Source organism: Teleopsis dalmanni, chromosome 2, assembly GCF_002237135.1.
Source record: "Teleopsis dalmanni isolate 2A chromosome 2, ASM223713v2, whole genome shotgun sequence".
NCBI classification, from domain to species: Eukaryota; Metazoa; Arthropoda; class Insecta; order Diptera; family Diopsidae; genus Teleopsis; species Teleopsis dalmanni.
In genome coordinates, this window is record NC_051847.1 from 191,694,963 (window position 1) to 191,711,645 (window position 16,683).

The 16,683-nt window shown below is 28.1% G+C and overlaps 4 protein-coding genes across 8 annotated transcripts; 2 read left to right on the forward strand and 2 right to left on the reverse strand.

Moving 5' to 3' along the window:
- Window positions 1-2,968: 2,968 nt before the first annotated feature.
- Window positions 2,969-5,957, reverse strand: LOC119679469 (GATA zinc finger domain-containing protein 14-like). Of its 3 annotated transcripts, none has more exons than XM_038091840.1 (5): window positions 5,860-5,957; window positions 5,492-5,786; window positions 4,586-5,426; window positions 4,294-4,527; window positions 2,969-3,057 (listed from the first exon to the last, which is right to left on the reverse strand). In XM_038091840.1, coding segments are annotated over exons 1-5 (1,377 nt in total). In that variant the 5' UTR covers window positions 5,866-5,957; the 3' UTR covers window positions 2,969-3,056. The 3 variants fall into 3 exon arrangements, with proteins under 3 accessions (XP_037947768.1, XP_037947767.1, XP_037947769.1); XM_038091839.1 differs by having other exon boundaries at window positions 5,492-5,789; window positions 5,860-5,953; XM_038091841.1 differs by having other exon boundaries at window positions 5,856-5,929.
- A 1,620-nt stretch (window positions 5,958-7,577) lies between these two features.
- On the forward strand, window positions 7,578-10,222 carry LOC119682703 (spindle assembly abnormal protein 6 homolog). 2 transcript variants are annotated; one of them, XM_038096198.1, is made up of 6 exons: window positions 7,578-7,697; window positions 8,312-8,656; window positions 8,718-9,016; window positions 9,073-9,280; window positions 9,616-9,949; window positions 10,010-10,222. In XM_038096198.1, exons 2-6 carry the CDS (start codon window positions 8,348-8,350, stop codon window positions 10,099-10,101), a joined length of 1,242 nt encoding a protein of 413 aa, XP_037952126.1. In that variant the 5' UTR covers window positions 7,578-7,697; window positions 8,312-8,347; the 3' UTR covers window positions 10,102-10,222. The 2 variants fall into 2 exon arrangements, with proteins under 2 accessions (XP_037952126.1, XP_037952125.1); XM_038096197.1 differs by lacking the exon at window positions 7,578-7,697 and adding an exon at window positions 7,861-8,246.
- Window positions 10,223-10,814: 592 nt separating this feature from the next.
- LOC119682706 (coiled-coil domain-containing protein 12-like) lies at window positions 10,815-11,682 on the reverse strand. Its single transcript, XM_038096199.1, has 2 exons — window positions 11,500-11,682; window positions 10,815-11,416 (listed from the first exon to the last, which is right to left on the reverse strand). The coding sequence occupies exons 1-2, from the start codon at window positions 11,631-11,633 to the stop codon at window positions 11,065-11,067; spliced, it is 486 nt and encodes a 161-aa protein (XP_037952127.1). The 5' UTR covers window positions 11,634-11,682; the 3' UTR covers window positions 10,815-11,064.
- A 1,451-nt stretch (window positions 11,683-13,133) lies between these two features.
- Window positions 13,134-16,507, forward strand: LOC119684360. 2 transcript variants are annotated; one of them, XM_038098388.1, is made up of 7 exons: window positions 13,134-13,535; window positions 13,702-13,935; window positions 14,202-14,342; window positions 14,396-14,526; window positions 15,794-15,924; window positions 15,982-16,182; window positions 16,251-16,406. In XM_038098388.1, the coding sequence occupies exons 1-7, from the start codon at window positions 13,239-13,241 to the stop codon at window positions 16,310-16,312; spliced, it is 1,197 nt and encodes a 398-aa protein (XP_037954316.1). In that variant the 5' UTR covers window positions 13,134-13,238; the 3' UTR covers window positions 16,313-16,406. The 2 variants fall into 2 exon arrangements, with proteins under 2 accessions (XP_037954316.1, XP_037954315.1); XM_038098387.1 differs by having other exon boundaries at window positions 15,982-16,507.
- Window positions 16,508-16,683: the final 176 nt, after the last annotated feature.

Consider the following 16,683-nt stretch of genomic DNA (forward strand, 5'->3'; position numbering starts at 1 on the left):
TGTACATATATATATTATATATTTCTAGATTAAAATGCCTTAAATGCAATTACAAACAAATAAAAGACTAGACTTTGAGAACACAAAATACCGCACACCATTTATAACAAATATAGACAAATTACAACAAAATTTGTTTAATTCGCACTCCTACCGCTTCCGACTCATTAGGCAATCTAAACAAAAAAATTAACAAAACTCTGTCCGCAGTTGTTATTGTTTTTATATGTTCCAGTGCAACCATCCACAAAAACTTTTATAGTACACACAGTGTTGTGTTATTACACGAACATATGGTAAACATTCGACAATATGTGTCTATGTTTCAGTTAGTCTTATTAATTATATTAAAAGTTGAACAATGTCACTAATTAATGTATTCATAAAACAAAGTTATTTATTATACAATTAACATATAATAATTTTATTATACAAAATTTTCACAATAAAAAGCATATGCTGCTACTGACGATAAAAAAAGTACTTTTTTTCTTATCGTAAGAAGGCAACACTACACAAAGCACGTAAATGTACTATTTATGAAAAGACCGTATTTGTCTTCTGCGAACATATTAAATGCAGTAAACGGCTTAGGCATCAGTTGACGTTATTTTAAAATTTTTATTTACATATGTAGAGGGGATTAGCCCACTTATTTGATTTTTGTAATTATTTCAGACTCATTTACATTTGATAATAATTAATAATGCGTATATAGAGTACAGATGATGACATTTATATTGCCATAAAAAAATTTTAAACTGATTTTTTGTTATTGTCACATATACAGAGTACAGAAGATCACTTTTCCATAGCCTTGAAATAGAAAATTTTAGATAGGATGAACCGAATCTCTATTCCTTTGACCTTAAACAACTTTTTTTATGTAACATTTTGAATAACTAACTAACGAAGAAGTACAAGGTAAAGTTACAAATATATGTAAGTGGAATATAATATAGTATAACCTACTTATATACAAATATAAGTTTTAAATAAACAGTCTTTATCCCTCCTCTTCAAAAAAAAATTTATTTTTGTTCTCCCACTCTTTTTCCTGTAAAAATATTAAAAATATTAGGAAATAGTACGAACATTTTCAAAAACGGTATTAATATAAATAAGATCAGTAACATTGTTCTATTGAAAGAATTTTTCAAGATTGGCCGGGTGTACGTCCCGGAGCCACTTCTCAATCTCGACAATCAAGTGCCGTTCGCCAGCACTCAAAAGGATTTTTCAAGCAGATCGGCACAGGCTGCAACAATAATATTGAAATAGCTTGGTAAGGGACTGTTACGCTGGAACCAAAATAATTGGTCTTTATATTTCCTAACTAAATGACATGAATAACAAAATAGTAACAAAAGAACACCAATTGAGGTCGTTTTAGGTTGGGAACCGTAAGATGAGAAAGAATAAACAATAGAAACTCTTATTTTGAAGCTGACCAGGTCTAACTAGAATCGGAGCGAATTTCTTAGGTAAACATATTCTTAATTCTCTCACCGAGGTATACAGCATTAAGATTAAAAACGCCTGCACTGAACGCTGTAATGCCAGATTTTTTATTTGCAAAAATATTTATTTTTCTCCAAGTGAAGTAAATTTTTAGCTCACATAGTTATATATATGAAAAGAAGCAGAGTATTGCAATATTTTGAATGTTGCAAAGAGATATGGCCCTTCATCTAGCTTCTGACATCAAAAAAATATTAAAAACAAAACCAAATAAACTTATGATAGCTGTTTATATGAAGAAGGTTAATAAAAGTCATAAAATGGTTCCATGAATAACACAGGTAAGATCATATGGCGAGCAGTGCAATTACAATGAATCCAAACAACCAATAGCCCCTAAATAAACCCAATGGCGACTGCACCAACAACTTATCTGTAGAACACTGTACTATGTCGATGAACAATTCACCAGCGTATGATCACTTTCATGGCGTAATTAGAGAAACTACAGGGTAAAAATATCTTCTTGTCTTAATGCTGCAGCAGTATCAATACGTTCGAAAAGGTTATAATTTAATAACTTAAATTACTTAATTGTTTTGTATATATAATATTTATTTATTGCTATTGAACTGTCTTAGAGTTTAAAACAATTTTCAAATTATATTACAAATAATATTAAAGTTCATTATTTTAATAACAATCGGAAATGCACAATATATAATAAACAACATTTAAGTATATATTGATTTTACTGTATTGTATTATAGACTGCGTGTAGTATGTTATGTACTATATTATAATTCGTAGCATTAAAATACTTAAATATTTGCAAGTGCTTTGGAAAACACTTTACGTTTTATATACAAGTCCAGAAATTTATTATAGCATAAACAACACTTTTATACACATATATGATATAGGCCAATATATATATTATATGTAAATCAGTTTTATGCTATTATTTTTATTGAATAAGTGTAAAAATTTGTCAACAATTGAAATATGTTTAAAAATTATAACATAATTGACATTTGCTTCGCGTATAAGTTAATTTTTTTTAGAAATAAAAATAAAATAATATTTTACAAAATCTATTGTTTGCTGTTATATTTAATTAAGAATTTAAGTGATTGTACTTTGCCCTTTTACTCTAATTAATTTGCTATTAATGTGTTTTTTTTTTGTTTATAATGATAAAAGTTTATTTAGAAACTTAACCGTATACTACAGAATTCATTTCGGCATTAAAATTCTACTTATATTATTAATAATTATTTAAAAAAAAATAAATATTCACATAATTTTGATATGAAATTGTATGGTTTTAAATATTGCAATATAAACATTTTAGTTTAGGAAAAAAAAACTTAAAAACGTAGTCAATATAATTAAAATAATATAAAATAAAATACATTTTTTTGATTCAAATAGCAGGATGTAAGTAAAATATATAAATAATATAACACTTTGTTATAAAATTAAATTACAAAATTTAATAATTCACACAATATATAACACAATTATGTGTTATTTAGAAAATATTCTCAAAAATGTTGAATTCCATTCACAAATGGGTACTTAGAATTCTTCAATCTAAAAAATACAATTTTTATTAATAAATTTTAGATAATTAGATAGTTTTAGATAATTAAATTTAATAGATAAATTTTAATGAATATCAATTGTTTGCTTCGTTATATAAATTTCAAATTAGTTAATGCCTAGGGATAGGAAGTTTCACTATATAAAAGTTATAAAAGTGCTGTTGTTAAGCACTTAATATACAATTTATTTTTTATTTATATTGATAAGAACTCAAACTATCTTATGAATTTTATAAAAGTAATTTTTAAAGCACTACAAAATTTAATTACTTTAAGGGATTTAGTGACACGACCAGACTACAAGTCGAAGATTACAAGAATAAGACTATAAGACCAAGACTATAAGACCGCCAACTCTAGTGATTAGGTGAAAAAACGAAGTGATTATCTGATAGCGCAACTGTGAGACATAGATTAGATTTTTCTTACGCTTAAAATTAATATTAATTTAAAATTAAAAAAGATGAAATCGAATATTTATAGAATATATTAAATATATGTAATATATGTTATACCTAACTTGTATGTAAAAAGAGGGTTCTCAAACAGATTCACACTATACAAAATCTTGTGAGGTTGAAAAGCACACATCGTATATGGAAGTAGATTCACCTCATTTAATGTGATCTAATATATGTCATCAGGCGATTAAATATTAATCGTTAAAACTACCCATGTATTCGTCTTATAATCCTTACGTGTTATCTGTTTTTCAGATCCCGACAGGCCACAACAACAACAACATGAAAGACTAACTCGAAAGGCATTATTCAGAATACACCTTAGATGCGTTCGTTATAACTGTTTTTAAACCATTATAAATATAAGTTTTATAAAACTTTTTCAATAATAGAAATAATAATAGGACAATAAATACTTTAATAGTTTATATGGAATTCCAAAAGACTAACTCGGAATCGTATCAAATAGATAAAATATTACATAAAAGAACAAATACACACTTTATAACAAAGATAGGGTTGAGACAGATAATTGTAGTTGAGACAATCACAGCGACTGCAATATACAAAATCTATAATTCCCCAAAAACAATAAAATATATTCAAATTAAGACTAAAATTTACCTACAATATATTAAAAAAAATTGACACTAACTAACCAGGCCATCCTGGAAAATGAATGCTATATTAGGACATAATGATTACACTATTACAAAGTTAGATTTTTTTTACTAAATATTATGTAGATTTATTAGTAATCTCACCAATTTCCAAGTCCAAAATTTTGAGAATTAGGCGGCTGTGGAAAGTTTTTCTGGAAATTATTTCTACCATTTCCGGCTGCATTGTTATTTCGAAAGTTTTGATTGAATGAATTTCCATTTCTATCACTACCACCGCTGAAACCAGTTCCGCCGCCGGCACGTCTGTTATTGAAATCGCCTTGATTTCGATTATAAGGACCACCACGATTATTTCTATAATTATTGTTGGTTCCCCTAAAAACGTATATTCAATAACTTAACAAATAAATTACAATTAACAAAAATTACGTACATTTTGTTTTGTAAATTTGGTGGTTGCGAGAACATATTTTGACCATGTAAACTATTATTGGGTGCTGCACCGCCCATATTAACACCTACTCGTTGAAATGGATTTTTGGTTGAATTGCCTTCATTTAATTGATTACCACCACGACTGAACTGATTACCATTTCTCATCGGGTTATTGTTCGGATTGCCATCATTAAATTGATTATTACCACGACTAAACTGATTAGGATTTCTCATAGGATTATTGATTGGATTGCCATCATTAAATTGATTACCACCACGGTTAAATTGATTACCATTTCTCATAGGAGAATTGATTGGATTGCCATCATTAAATTGATTACCACCACGGCTAAATTGATTACCATTTCCACTATTAAATTGACTTTGTTGTTGATGATTTGCATTAGGTAAAGCAAAACCACGTCTATCTTGTAAATTAGCATGATTTGGACGACCTGATCTACCGAACTGACCATTACCATTGTTTGTGTTTCTTTGATTAGCATTAGAACCAAAATTGTTGTCATTTTTGTGGTTACGAAAGCCTCCTGTTGTTGCATTGTTGTTATTGCCGAATTGATTATTTGTTGGACCTGCACCTGCCCTTGAATCTTGATTACGCATGAAATTTATTTGTGGACCTTGATTGAAGTTGCCACCTTGATTTCTATTAAATCTATCATTTTTTTGAGGATCACCAGTAAAGATATTTCTGTTGGGTGGTTGTTGTGTATATGGTGCACTGCGTTGTTTGTAATTATTATTTCGTGTAGAACCGCCATTGAAATTTCTATTTCTTCCACGGTTATTATTGTTATTGTTAAAGCCTCTATTATTACCTATAATTTATATAATAAATAAAGTGTTTTTATCAGTAAAGTGTAAGTGTAAGTTGTGTACTTACCTGATCCTTTTAAATTATCATTCATATTGTTGTGATTACTTTCGGTTCCAACAGTACCTGTAATTGCTTTATTTTTTGGGCGTCCTTCTTCGACAATAATTTTTTGTCCCTTAAAGTCACTATCGTTTAATGCTGCAATGGCATTTTTGGCCATATCAATGGTTTGCATATGCACAAATCCACAACGATTCATAACATCACACTCTACCACAACACCATACACCTCGAAGAGCATACGTAATTCATGCGGCTTTGAGCCTTGAGGTAAACTTCCAACGAAAATCTTAATAGGGGGCTGCTAAATGCAAGTAATATAACATAATTAAAAATAACATTCACTTAGAGAAGAAATAAATTCACACACTTACTGGCATAATTTACAAAGTGAAAAATGTAATGAGATCCGAAAATATTAATACCGAAGCGTCGTCACGATAAAGAAAACAATTGTAATATTTATCGATAATTGCGAATCATAGCTTATGAATGTATAGGATTTTTAGCATTTCTAAAATTGTTCTTTTTGCTAAAAAATTTATGTATGGTATATATGATATAAAATTTTCTTAAATATATTTATATATTATAATCAGAGCAAATAATAACAGTATTTTTATAAAGATATGAAATAAAATTATAATAATTATTTAAAAAATTTTTTTTTTAATAATAAATATGTTTTATATTCCCTAATGCTGAGAACACAATCAGCACTAGAATAGACTTAAATTAATAGCTGTGTATTAGTATTATTAGCGAAACAAATTCTTTTATCTCGTATCAATGTAAAAAATCATATTAACATTAACTTCACACCCAGTTTAGGCTATTTATATTTTTAGCATTGTTCAATATCATATCATATATTAATAAATATCATTAATAAATATAAAAATACCAATGAATGTCATGCAATTGTTGCAGACTTATTACAATACTAGATTTGTTGCCATTAAAACGCAAGGTAATACTTGAATTTTGTAAAAACTGTAACAACACCAAGCACAATAATAAAACAGATAATATACAAAACGATATATATTCTATTTACGTGTTATGCCTAATGTCCCTCGACAATAAATGCACACAGATTGAATAGTTTAAAATTACTAACTTTTCTAGAAAGTTGTTTCTTTATTTATATAAAATTATCTTACAACTAACTTAACTAATTTTCTATCAAGGTTGAAATAATATGTTGTCAGTTATCGCTATCTTTAGTGGATTGTATTATTACATTTTATTGTTGTTTGCAAAAAGGTTCAAAATGGGATACAAGGACGGAACTCCCGGCACTTGGGATTTTTCCTTGTATTGTCTTATTTTCATAATTGTAATTAGATACGGTGCCTTGTATTTATAATTAATAATACAATTTATCTATACAAAAGTATTTAATGAAATAATGGAATTTCCCTTTGGATACTTAAATGATCAACAATGTCCTTTTCAAACAACATCCGGTTGACGATAACATTAAGGTCGTGTGCGAGTTAGGCTAAGTTGCTTTCTAAATGAGGGAAATTCTAAGTTGTGTCGATAATGTATTGATGTGTCGATACGTGTTGATAAATGGCAAAATGTGTGCAGTGCAAAAAATCCCAAAAAATCTCCCATTTGGTTTAGCATCAACTTAGCCTAACTCGCACACGACCTAAGTTTAGATTATTTATCATTTAAAATAAACAACATTATAAGCCGTTTTTGTTGCTTTGTCTATTGGTTTGTAAGACAAACTTAAATTGATAAATATGTGGATCAAATCCACATAACATACGCGTTTCACAGAAGATTTTAAATTCTATGTTATGCATCTAATTAAAACTGAATTAGCAATGAATTAAATTAATTAAATAATTTTAATAATATAATAATGTGGCGTTAAAATAAAAATTGTATAATTGGTTTAAATTAATTTTCGATATATATAAATGAATATTTGTAAATTTAAACAAAACATTGAACATACTCATTGAAAGTATTAAACAGAGCTTAATAATATCCATTGATGTTTTTGACATTTGTCATTTTTGTTTACGTTTTGCATGGTGCGAAATTTTTTTCTTTTAATATTAAACAACTGTTATCTGGTTGCATACATATAGTTCTGATATTAATTTATTACAAATCTTAAAAATATTGATTGCATCAATTATTTATGCTTCCTTGTTATTCATTTTCCACTTTCTCAACGAAATAACGAAGTGTAAGCAAAATTGTATTTAATCAAAATGGCCAGCTTAAACCATTTTTTTAGTGCGGTACTTCTATTTAGCGTAAGATGACTGTCATCTTGAATGAGCTACGAGATTTGATACTTGTAATTTAAAAAATAATATTTTCAATGCAAAATAAATATGTAATAAGATAATTCAGTTAGAAATTCAAGTCAAAGATATTTAAGTGATTATATATTTGTAATTAAATTTTAACGAGATGTGGCACTAAAAATATCAATGCTTTGGCAGCACTAAATTGTGCTTTGAAAAAAATAGTTTGACGTTTGTTCCGAAAAAAAAACAAATACTGAGGCGTACATTTTTAAAAATATAAATATTTTAAAATTTAATTAAAATAAAGCTATTTATCAACAATGATCGAGGAAGATGATTACTTTTCCAATATAAGTTACAGTAAAAATATAGATTGCATTATGCCAAGTATAGAAATGCTAATAAACTTTCGTACAAATGGCATTCAAACAAAAAAAACTTGTTTTGTTTACGCAGAAAAAATGGATTTCAAAGGCTTAGTTGTAATTAAAAATATTACAAAATAATTTACAAATATTTAATTAAAATTTTTCATTGATCAATATAGCAACTAAGAGTGACAGAAAAAACGGATCAAAGACGTATGTGGCTGTGCACGATTGATGGTAGCAATTTTCACGAGCTCAAGCAGGATCAGTCATTACATGTAACCTTCAGTGGTTTTATTGAAAATTTAGTCAAAATTCTTCAAGATTGCCAGGCTGGAAAACTGGAAATATGTGTTATACAAATGCAAAAACAAAATAACGATAGAACGACGAATTCACAATATCAAATGCAATTTGTTGAGATGCGGAGCTTTAAAAATTTAGTACATTTATCACTGCCATGTGTTTTGGCACCATTAAATGTTGTGCTATTCTATATGAATACCATATTAGATTCGTTACAGGTATTAAATAGTGTAAAATATTTGCATGGACTTGTTAAAGTAATTTGATTTTTTTGTTTAGAAAAAAGCAGCAATACATGAGGTGACAGCACAACAATTACAAGTGGAGTCACATACCCACATTCGACATATAGAACAATTACAAGCAGAAAATTCTAAATTACGAGAAACATTATTGGAAAGTAAAAGAAATTCATCTCAGCGCCACGCAGATGAAATACAAAAATTAGAGGAAAACATACGTGATGTCTTAGAGAATAGGAAGATTGACAATGAGCGTCATCGGAAGGCTCAACTAACAATGCAATTGCAGATTGATAAATTAACATTAGAGAAAGCTAATATACAAACCGAAAAACTGTATGTAGAGAATAACTGTTTAAATTATATCAAATCATAAATTATTTAATTTGCAGTCAAGATCAAAAGAAAATTGAAGCTCTAAATGAGGAACTGTGTGCAGTTAAGTCACATGTTGCACAAATGAAAGACCAAAATGAAACACTTCACGGTGAGCTGGCTTCCATTAGGAATGTAGAACGAAAAAATGAAATGCAACTAATGGATGCACGTAAACATATAACAGAGCTACAAGAGAAATCTAAGAAATATGAAAAATCAAAGGTAATCCAAAGAAAAGATATATATTTCATATTTACTTACTAAATAAATAATTAATAAATACTGTTATGTACAGTCATCAACATAGGCATCACGGATTTGCATTTATTTAGCATATTTAAATAATAATTAGATAAAGGTTATATAGTGTTAGGGAGGGTATATTAAACTTGCTAATATTCAATATTCAAAATTTCTAATATTCAAAAGTTCTAATATTCGAAATTTTAACTTTTCAATACGTGTAAGTCTGTTCACTATGCTGATGATTAGTATATATTAACATATTTATATTAATATCTACTTTGATTTTATGTTATCCTCTTCAATTCCCACAGGCTGATATAATAGCCCAACTTGATGCAGAAAAGAATATCCTACATACGAAACGACAAGCTTTAGAAATGGCTTCTGCGGAAATATCCAAAGCTAATGAGATAATAGTAAAACAAAACCAAGAACTTGTACGATTAAGGAAGACTGTGATTTGGCGTACTGAAGTTGCGTTACATCAAGAGAAAGCGGTCCTGGAGAAAGATAATATGTTAAAAGATAGTCAACAAAAAATTTTACTACTCCAGCAAACAATAAATACTTTACGACAAGAGATACCATTGCAGCTTGCTTCAATGCGTAAATTCGCCAATGAGTTGGAAAGCAAATATAGAGACCGTAAGAAAAAATGCTTTATTAATAAATTCATTTTAATATTTACATTCATGAATATTTTAGAAATTCAAGTACTTAAACAAAAATTAGAATTACCGGACAAGGAAAACTGTGCAACAGTTGCAAATGTTTTGCAAATAAATAAAAGAACGTGACATTTATGTTTTATATTTTTAAAGTTTTTATTACTGTTTGTTATATTTTATTATTCACAGTTCAAAATTATAGACTTATTCACTCTATGTTTAATGTTTAAATATATTTATATGTACAACATTCTCCACCGAAAGTTACTGTTAGTCTTTTATCATTTGCATTAGAAATTAATTTGTTGGTTAAACCGCAGTGATGTGTTTAATTTGTTTTAGAGTGATTTTAAGAAAGTATAGATCTTTTTCCGAAGCCATTAACCTGTTATGTGGATTTATTTCACATATTTGTGAAATTAAGTTTTGTCTTACTTTGTATCAAGGCAAATAAAAGACAAAGCGCAATATTACAGTTTTGTTTAGGAATTTATCCTACACACAAAGTAACGCTTCCTGTTTACACTATTTTAAGTGCATTGAGGCTAACTTACTGTTTATGCTGATTCATGATCATGACTATGATCACTGGATTTGTCTAAGAAGATCATAAAGTATCTGCTTGGATAATGTTCTGCTCCAACAACTTTAAGACTATAGAATTTAGCAATACTGCTGGCAGATAACCTATATACCCTTACCAGCACCCAATTAAAATTGGTCAAAATTATTAAAAAATCAACATTGAAGAATATATATTTTTTAACAGTATTACAATTGGTCGATAAATAATCTGTCGATGATGATCTACTGTAAAACTATATTAACTTATCGGGATATGCAGAATTTGGTAGCATCATCATTTAAAAATTCACTGTAAAGTATAAAGCCTTGCAGTTTATATAATGGAATAGTATAGTATGTAAGTTAATACGGGTCTAGCGTACGCAAGTGTGATCAATATCTAACACAATATATGTAATCTCAGGAGATATCTTTAAATGACAAAAAGTACTATTTATGAACACATACATATTTTATTTGAATAAAAAAAATATCTATTAAAAACTATAAACTACAACTAAATTTCTTTTACGTTTCATCATCGTTATCTACTTGGTCAGTTACATGTGCTGTGCCAACATTAACAGCTTGAAAAATATCTTGATCTTGGTTCTTTTTTAAACGTTCACGTATTAGTTCAGCTATAGCCTTCTGCGTACGTCGCTGTAGTATATCAAGTTTTTTACTAATTTCACGTTTTAAATCCCAATCTGGTTTACGTGGTGCTAGATTTGTTATGTCTATCTCGTCGACAGTCATCGGTTGTTGTAACAGTTCCAATTGATTCTCAACCGCTTTTTCAATGTCACCAGTGGGTTCCTGTTCTAACACCTCAGCATTTGTGCTTTCATTAAGTGGTTTATAACTGCGAAACACCGGTCTGTAACAAATTAATATATTAACAAATTACGATTTCTTTAATAAAAAATTTATATTAATAATGTATAAAAAAAAATTATTTACTTTGGTAGTTTCTCGCCACTTTCGCTATTATTTTTATTTGCTTTACTGGCTTGTTCCCGTAGTTTAAGTAGCCGCTCTTTACGTTTAAATGATTGCTCTGTTAGTTTTCCTAAATTATTTTCATCAACCTCCATTATTTATTTATAACTTATTTATTATATGTGAAATAAAGTTTTTATTAAATATTTGTAAATAAAGACTGATTTGTAGCGGCATATAGTGTTGTAAAACGATGTTTTATGTTTTAAAATGAAGTGGATAATTAAATCAAGACATACCTATAAAAGTATAGTTGGATGTTCACGCTTACGTGTAAAATATTTTTCAACTGTAAGAAGTTCTGTTTTTTCTATTAGGCATCTATTTTTTAGGTAAATAGATATGTTGTAAATTTATTCAATCTGACGATTAAAAAATAGTATAGCTTTTACGCAACGCAAATATATGTTTGAGTGCATATCACATTGTTTCAAAAGTTAACTATTTTTATTTATTATTTTCATTGTTAATTTATTTTTTATTTTTAATATCGATTATGTTTGACTGATTTAGGTAAAAAATCACAAATGAGAAGCAAATGATTGATTTCTTCATATAAAATCTCATATGCGTACATGAAATCCACACTCGATCTCATTTTGTGTACATGAGTTCCAACGTGTTTCAAATGAGTTCCAAATGCAAATGAATATATTGAACATATCCTTAATGAAACTTTTTCATGGCATTTAGACAGTTAGAGAACGCTGTTTTTGCAATATTTACAAAAAAAGGTAAAGAAATGCTTAGTGGTTGTATTTTCTTGAAAACGATGCACCTCTTTTTGGAATTTCTACTTAATCGAAGCTAAAAATAAGTATTCAGTTTATATTATAAGGTTTGAAGATATATTTTACCTTCATTCAACATTTTTTTGGTACAGGCCAAAAATCAATTCAACAGGCACGTTGACAAATCAGCTATTTCAAATGAGAAGAAATGATACAACAACGAATGTAAACAGTTTTAAATGACTGATTAGAAAAGATACATTTGCGGTCTGTGTAATTGACAATCCTGGCAGCACTTTTAGCTTTCGCATTTCGATGTAGCGTTCAGTTCCTTCAACGATTCTGCTTTTATCTTGTCAATGGTGGGCAAAGAATGTTTTAAGGATCTTTTAAGGTTGAAAATAAAATGAAATTTTTATTTTCATAAATGGACTTACACAATAAATTTAATTTACTTTTTAAACAATATTTGCTGATATATTAAAAAGGTGCAAGATCATTTTTATTCGATATGAATTTAAATATTCTATATGATATATTGTTTTCAAATAGTCGATATGGGATAAATGTATCTTATATGATTTATTCGCCATTTTATTACCAAATATGGTATAAACCAAAACAAAATTATACTGAAAAATTTCTTTTAACTAGAAGTTTGTTTAATTGAAAATATATTTATTGTAATAAGCGCCCATATAATTTAAAAAAATATTTCTTTGCAGATAAAAATATTTAAAAACAAAAACAATTGTTAAACAAAGAGAACTCATACACTCTCAATGCAACCCTGTCCTAAATTACAGCACATATGATTTTGTTTACAATTACGAACAGGTAAACACTCACCCTTAATTTGTTGTTGTTGTTGCGAAATTAGTAACGCAACTTTAAATGGTCTGAGTCTTTTACAGTTTGAGTTTGACTTTGCAAGCTTTTCGGTTAACTAGAAAAAATGATTGTACGACAATGCAGACAAAGAATTTTAAATTATTAAATATATTAGTGCTGTTGTCGATTGGAAATAGTGTACTTAGTGATGAATACAATCAGGAGGAATGGATAGAACCGAATGCATGGGGAAGAGAAGCCAGTTTAAGTGCTTTAAAGCGTTTAAATGACGCAGCTGAGGATGACGTGTGCCTTAAATGCAAAATACCAAATATTAATAATGATGCTGCCGTTTGCCCAGTCAGTGATAACACAGTTGCATTACTGCTTTTTAAGAAATTCGTTAAAAACTTATTTCAACGCAATAAATTTGAAGTAAGTTTAAAAAAAAAATTTTTACCAAATTTGCGCTCTTTTTATTGATAACAATAAGTTGATGACGTCATTTGCGCGACCGGCATAACTCACACTCTTAAATGTTTATTTATTTATTATATTTTTGTGTTAATTAATGTCAAACATGTTTTGCTCAATTTTTAAGTTTGATGAATTTACTTCTATCTATAAACGTTCTCTGGAATTCACAATTAAAGCTGAGCAATTGGAGAAGCTTGAAAATTTAAATGATCCACGCGATTTGGATACGGTTTTAACGGAAGTTTTCGCTAATGTTCGCAATGTCAAACAAATCAAAAGTTCCTTAACAGGAAATGACTGGTTAAGACCATTTTTGAATTTCTTGAAGGACTACATGCATTTGCTGCATACATCAGAGGTGAGCTATATTCTAATGAAATAAATTGCACATAAAATAATATTATTGTTTAAAAGTTTATTATGAAACAAACAACTTTTAATTTTTAAACTAAATAAATTAAATTATAATTAATTTAGAATAGTTTTCTTTTTCCAATGGAGGCTTGTGTCTTGCTTTATAATATCAATCAATCTAATTATTATAATGTATTTATATTTTAATAAAATTCAGTATTTATATTTTAATGAATTTTAGTATTTTATTAATTATATTTCTAATTTCAGACACAATTCTTATTAATCGCTATTGCCACAGTTATTTTTGGACGTATTTTGCACAAACGTTACAAAATTGGAGTCTTTGTTATAATTTTAGGTGTTGTATTCCTGTCAGGCTATGTCATAACATATTTAGAATGTAATCGGGTAATATTAATTAATTTAAAAAAAAATGTATAAATAAAAAAATCTAATTTTAGGAACTAGAAAATACTCAAACTATAGCGGCAATAAAAAATATTGAAGAAAAAGAAGCAATAAAAGATGTGCGTTGGTATAATCCAATCAGTTGGTTTGGCAAGAAGGAAGAAACATTAAGTGAAAAAATAATGTTAGTAATTTTTTAATAATAATAGATATTTATTTGGAATCTAATATCATAAATGAAGCCTAAATGCATCGTAGGGTCTAGCTTACTTCGTTCACTACACTATAAGATTGCAATTGATGTTTCAAAACTAAAGGAGCAGATCGTTCGTATCAGCAGAGAGGTTAAAAAAACCACAAAGTTAAAGTTGATGCAAAAAAAAAAAAATTAAAAAATAATACCTTCAATTTTATAAATCGTAGTCTGTGTAGTTGCCTCAGTCTTAAAGAAATCTGTTCCGTTATCTTGCAAACAATAAAATTGCGACAAAAGTACATTCAAGTGGTTGTGGTACGCACACTCAACCACTATCTAAAATAAACGTATTGCAGATCTGCTGTAACTGTTCATAACTAATCACAATACAGAGCCTTAAATGACCTAAATAGGTCTCTGACCGTTGATGTTAACGACTGGTTGTAGAATGTACACTCAACCAATATTAGAGCCGATGTACTGCCATAACAGTTTTAACTATTAAACACAATGCCGGGTTTAAAATGTTTCTTGTAAAGAAGCATTGACACATAAAAAGATATTATTTTATATTAAAGGTGGAAATCAACCAATACAGTTTCTACGCATGAATACACCGTGGATAACCTGGAAAAAATTACCAAAATTTTGTTTTTGATGTTTACGAGGTTCTGTAGTTGGTTTTAGTTGCAATGGTCGCTAATGGACTGCCACTTTACTCAATCTAACCTAACTATTTCTGATATTGACATGATATTCATCATGTTTGAAGCCTTCGCCCAACATTTTAGAGGAAATAAAGCTACATATTTTTGCAATAAGTGAACTGTTTCAAATGTATCAGAGTATCAGAGAAGAAGAAACTAATTGTAAAGAATTTGATCAATACTTAATATATACGCTAATTGTAATTCTCGACCGCTTTAAGCAGACTTAATTTATGTCTGTAATTTCAGATAACATTGATTTAATTCGATAATCCTCACACAAGTTTCATTCCTCATGAATATTATTGCAATTCTCAACCTTAATCCATATTGCTCTTACTCGTATTATATTTCTTATATTAAATCCATTTGTCTGTTTTTTCAAGTTCTTGTGAATAAATTAGAAGATAGACTATAACAATAATAACATATAGGAATAAATAATATTTATAATAATGAAAAACATTCGTAAGGCTTATAAATAATTTCATTTTTTGTATATCATAATATATATTCATTCATACATATTATTTCTTTTATATTTCCAGGAAAACAAAAAAAATTCATATAAAATTTTGTCGACCCGATCATGTGCTTTTAATGTATTTTAATGATTTATTACTGAAACAATTGCAGTTCGTCATTGAAAAATGTACAGATACTATGGCTGTTTTTAGAGGTTTGATGTCTCTATACATATATATATATATATATATATAATATTGTTCAATTTTAGATAAATTACCATTTGGCTTGCATTATTTTGCGGACATATTGCTATTAGTGCTGCTTGGTTATCTTATAAAGCTTACATTTAAATATATATTAAGTCCGAGAGCGTGGTCTGTTTTGTTGCACCGCCCTAAACATCAATCGATAGACACACATCCACCACATTTGCATGGTGTGCCGCAATTAACGGAAGATAGAATATCGGGTGAAAATTTAAAATTACTTTTAAATGTTATAAGTAATACACCTAATATTAATAATGGCATACAACAGATAGCAGCTGCTTCTGGTGTGGAAGAAGTACAAGAAATGTTAGAAGCTCCTACACGCTCTAGTTCAAAATCCAATTCACCTAATTCTACTATAGATCAGATTGCATCCAGTGAAGTAGAATCCAACGTTTTATGTATAGACGAACTAAAATTGGATAATGCGGTTGAAAATACTAGTGAAATAAAAATATAAACAGAAATTTTCGCATGAAAAAAAAGAACTCAAAATAAGTTAAGCAAATTATGCTTATAAATATATGTATTAAATGAATTAAATTTTAATATTTTAAAACTGTGTTTTATGTTATCTTAATTAATGTAATAATTTTTTATTAATTTTATTTATTTGAATTTGTCGAGTTTTTAATTTATATGTAATATTTTTAAATTTATATACACAAAAAAATGAAAATTAAATAATTTATTAGTAATAG